This window comes from Impatiens glandulifera, chromosome 3 (genome assembly GCF_907164915.1).
Source record: "Impatiens glandulifera chromosome 3, dImpGla2.1, whole genome shotgun sequence".
In the NCBI taxonomy this organism is placed as follows: Eukaryota; Viridiplantae; Streptophyta; class Magnoliopsida; order Ericales; family Balsaminaceae; genus Impatiens; species Impatiens glandulifera.
The window spans coordinates 59,795,058-59,798,910 of NC_061864.1; the positions used below are offsets into that span (position 1 = coordinate 59,795,058).

The 3,853-nt window shown below is 27.2% G+C and overlaps 1 protein-coding gene across 1 annotated transcript; it reads right to left on the reverse strand.

The window, feature by feature from the left end:
• Window positions 1-740: 740 nt before the first annotated feature.
• On the reverse strand, window positions 741-1,877 carry LOC124930523 (F-box/kelch-repeat protein At3g23880-like). The gene has a single exon (XM_047470857.1). The coding sequence runs from the start codon at window positions 1,875-1,877 to the stop codon at window positions 741-743; it is 1,137 nt and encodes a 378-aa protein (XP_047326813.1).
• Window positions 1,878-3,853: the final 1,976 nt, after the last annotated feature.

Sequence of the window (3,853 nt, forward strand, 5' to 3'; positions counted from 1 at the left end):
CTGCCATAAGCTAAGTCTTCTAGCATAATACAATTAGATAGAAAATAATCCAAATAAAAATGATTGCTTATTACCATCATTTCATCATCATCATCACTTGTCTTCTTCATTCAAGAATGGAGACTATTCTGACTGCAAAATTCACTCCTCTGTGTGATTAAAAGATAGAAAGCAAATCAATCATCATTACTTGCAGGTAAATAGTTTTTCATCAATTATAGAAATATAGAAACTAAAAAGAATCCTAATAAATCACATTATTTATCAAACAAATCACTATCAATGAATAGATGATAGATGTACACATCAACAAACCAGTCAAACTTTGATTAAATCAACTGATATATATGAGCTATAAAACCATGAAGAAAGCATAGAATGAAATTTTTTTCATCTGAGCAAACTACCCAAAGTAAGTGAATGAAATCATTTGTAAAATACAATTGATAAGAAATATGAGGCAAACCATTTTGGGAGTAGCTGAAAAAAAAAATCAATGAATGAACATATGAATAGAGTTTTGAGATGATGTCTCTTTGTTTATGATAAAGTTTTTAAGTTCCACAGGATTCATTTATCTTTAATAGAAACTTTTAATTCAAAGAAATTCCCTACCACATTCTAATCACATCTGCCAAATTAACACTCCAACAACATGAAAATGAAATAACAAAGAATCTAAATAAAAGTAAATTTTTACCATTTCATCAATCACATATTCGGAGGATTTGTAGGGAGCATCATTCAGAAAAAGGTGTGACTAGACTCTCAGTATAAGTGACTGCTTCTAGGACATAGTTGAACTTGTCAAGGAGGGAATGCCTGACCGTTTTAGTCTCCAGATTATACACCACCAAATGCGGTCCATTAACCAAAAACACTTCATTTCTCTTGGAAATACACAAGGGTGTAGAACAAAAGCAAAACATTGGAACATATAAAGTGGGTAATGAAAACAATTTAGACCAAGACTCTATTTTTCCATGCTCCTTCATCACCCATACATCAATTTTTTCCCCAACAAAGTTACAAAACAAAGCGAGGCATCCACCTAAAGCCCCTATCTTTAAATTCAAATTACCCTCCTGCCTAGAACAGGGTGATGAGATTACAGAAAAGGTTTCTTTCGACAAATCTAAAGAGATGATACTATGATAATTATTAATCCCGCTTTTGATATCTGAATCCCAGTGAAGTGACCCACTAACAAAAACGCCCATAGTACTCATAGTATAGCATTTAGGGTAATTTTCAACAGTCTTCCATGAATCACTCTTTAACCCATAAATCTTAACATTGGTATCGAATGATAATTCAAGATAATTGAATATTGTGTAAATACAAACCACCTTATACTCGGAACTACCTTCATCATAGCCAAACCCATATCTTACATCTTGACGTCGATGATGTGTAGTGTCACTATGAAGAAGCCTCTTTGATATCCTTGTAGATGGGTTCCATAAAAATATAAAAGATTGATCTATAGAAATACAAACCAACCCATTCAAGGAACCAACTAAGCCAACCCAGTCGCGTGGGTGCTTCATTGGATAATCGAGGGAATGTGTTCCAATAGGAGATTCTTCACGCAGAACAGATAAGAGAGAACTCCATTCTACATCAGCACAAAAGGATTTCGTAATGAGTTTATGGTGTTCATAATTCTCGTCTTCGGTTACAGCTCTCAGATGCTTCTTGACAAACATAGGATTAGAGATCAAAGCACACCAGGATCTGCAGACACACATAAATTGGAGGAGGGATTTGACGGGTAGTTTGATTAGGATTTCTATAATAATTTCTTCTGGCAGGGAGGAAGCGAGATGGTCGGAATCGAAGTGATCTTCCGTAGGATCGTCACTCTCTATATCCATGGAATTGAAAGCGGCTAGGGTTTGGAGAAGAGTCTGAAAGTGAGAGACGAGAAAATAAAGTAACAAAGTAGGGTAATATATTTAATGGATTTGTATCCCTCTTCAATGAAATCTAATTGAACATACAGGCTCATTGATAATTCAGATGAGAAAATATTAAGTTTCAAAAAAAGAAAGATTAGTTGTTGTTGTTGATAAGTTTTACTATTTCTCAATAAAGTTGACATAAACTTGATCCTGTTTGTTAAACAATTATTGAGAATATTTATTCAAAATTTAGGTAATCATATATACTAATATTTAGATTTTAAGATTAAAATAGTTGTTTAAAACTTTTAAAATGAAATATTAATATCTTGTAATTAATGCACTAGTTAAAATATAAATAAAATAGTTTTGCTAAAAAAACAAATTTTATATTTAATGTGTATAAATTACAAACAAATTCATAAATATATAGATTAAAAAAATAACTTAAATAGATAAATTGATATATATATATATATATATATATAATAAGACTATTTTTAATAATTTAGTACTAAAATGTGAAAAAAAAATATGGAGCTCTAACTAAATGTGATATAAATAAATAAAGTTTTGATACAACATTCTCCAGTCTTTTTAATTATAATTTTTTAATAATAGAAATGTATGTCTTGGTAATTATTAAATAAAAGGAGAGGAAATTAATTAATATAAAAATATATATTTTAATTCTTATTTTTACTCAATTAATGGTGATGCATTCAAATTTATTAGCTACACATTTCCCTATGACACGATGATCCACGTGTCTTTTCTGTGCATGGCCAATACATGCATGCTTCCACGTGTTAAAAAATTACAGTGTAATAATTATTATATATTTAATATGTATAAATTAAAAATAAAAATAAAAATAGAAAAAATACATGTTATCGATTAAACACAAATAACTTTAAGTAAATAAATTTAGATATAATAATAATAAGACTATTTTTAATAATTTACCACTAATATGTGAAAGAAAATAATTACGGTGCTTTAATTAAATGTGTTATAAATAAGTAAAATTTTGATAAAATATTCACCTCTTTTTATTTATAAATTTTATAATAATAAAAATATATATTTTACTAAACAAACTTTTTAATTTGTTAAAATATTACATTTGTGTAAATGATCATTCGTTTTGATCATCATAAAAGTGGAGATAATAAGAAAGTGATTATATTTTTAATGTTTAAAATAATATTAATACTAAATACATTCTCAACCTAAAATATTTTAAGACAATAAATAAATAAAATTGATCCCAAAATCTTATGACATTATTATTTAAGGTGGCAAATTGGATTAATATAATAAATAAATGATTTAAACATTGTATATGTTGGATGGTTATATTAATAATAGTGGGTTAATAAGTATTGGGATATAACTATATTTTTAATATTAATATATATTAATATTTGTATTCCATTTACAGAAACTAATATCAAGGCAAATATGATAAATTACCATCAATGGCGATGATTTTCTTTTTTTAGTGTTAATTTCAATTTAGATCACCAATACCTGTCTGGAGGAGTGTATCTCCATTTCCACCTCTCTAGAAGCTTTTTGGTAATGTAACTTAATAATGATATTTTTTTTCATAAATCATTATATGTCACATTTATTTTTAATTAATTCTCAAGTTTTGAAAATTGTGAATTTATATATGGAAACCGACAATATTCATATTTATTATTGAATAATAAATTTTAAATTTTGAAATAAGTAAATTCTAGAATCTCCCTTTCATATAAAGGGAATTCAAATAGACTAACATACATATTTATTATTGAATAATAAATTTTATTTTTTAAAATAAATAAATTAGAAAACGTGGGCTCTTTATTAGAATTCAATTTGAATTTCAGATTATTTTTATTTCAAACCTTACCGTTTAGGCTCCTAATTGTTAAAATTATAAAAAATGAGGTTTGTTT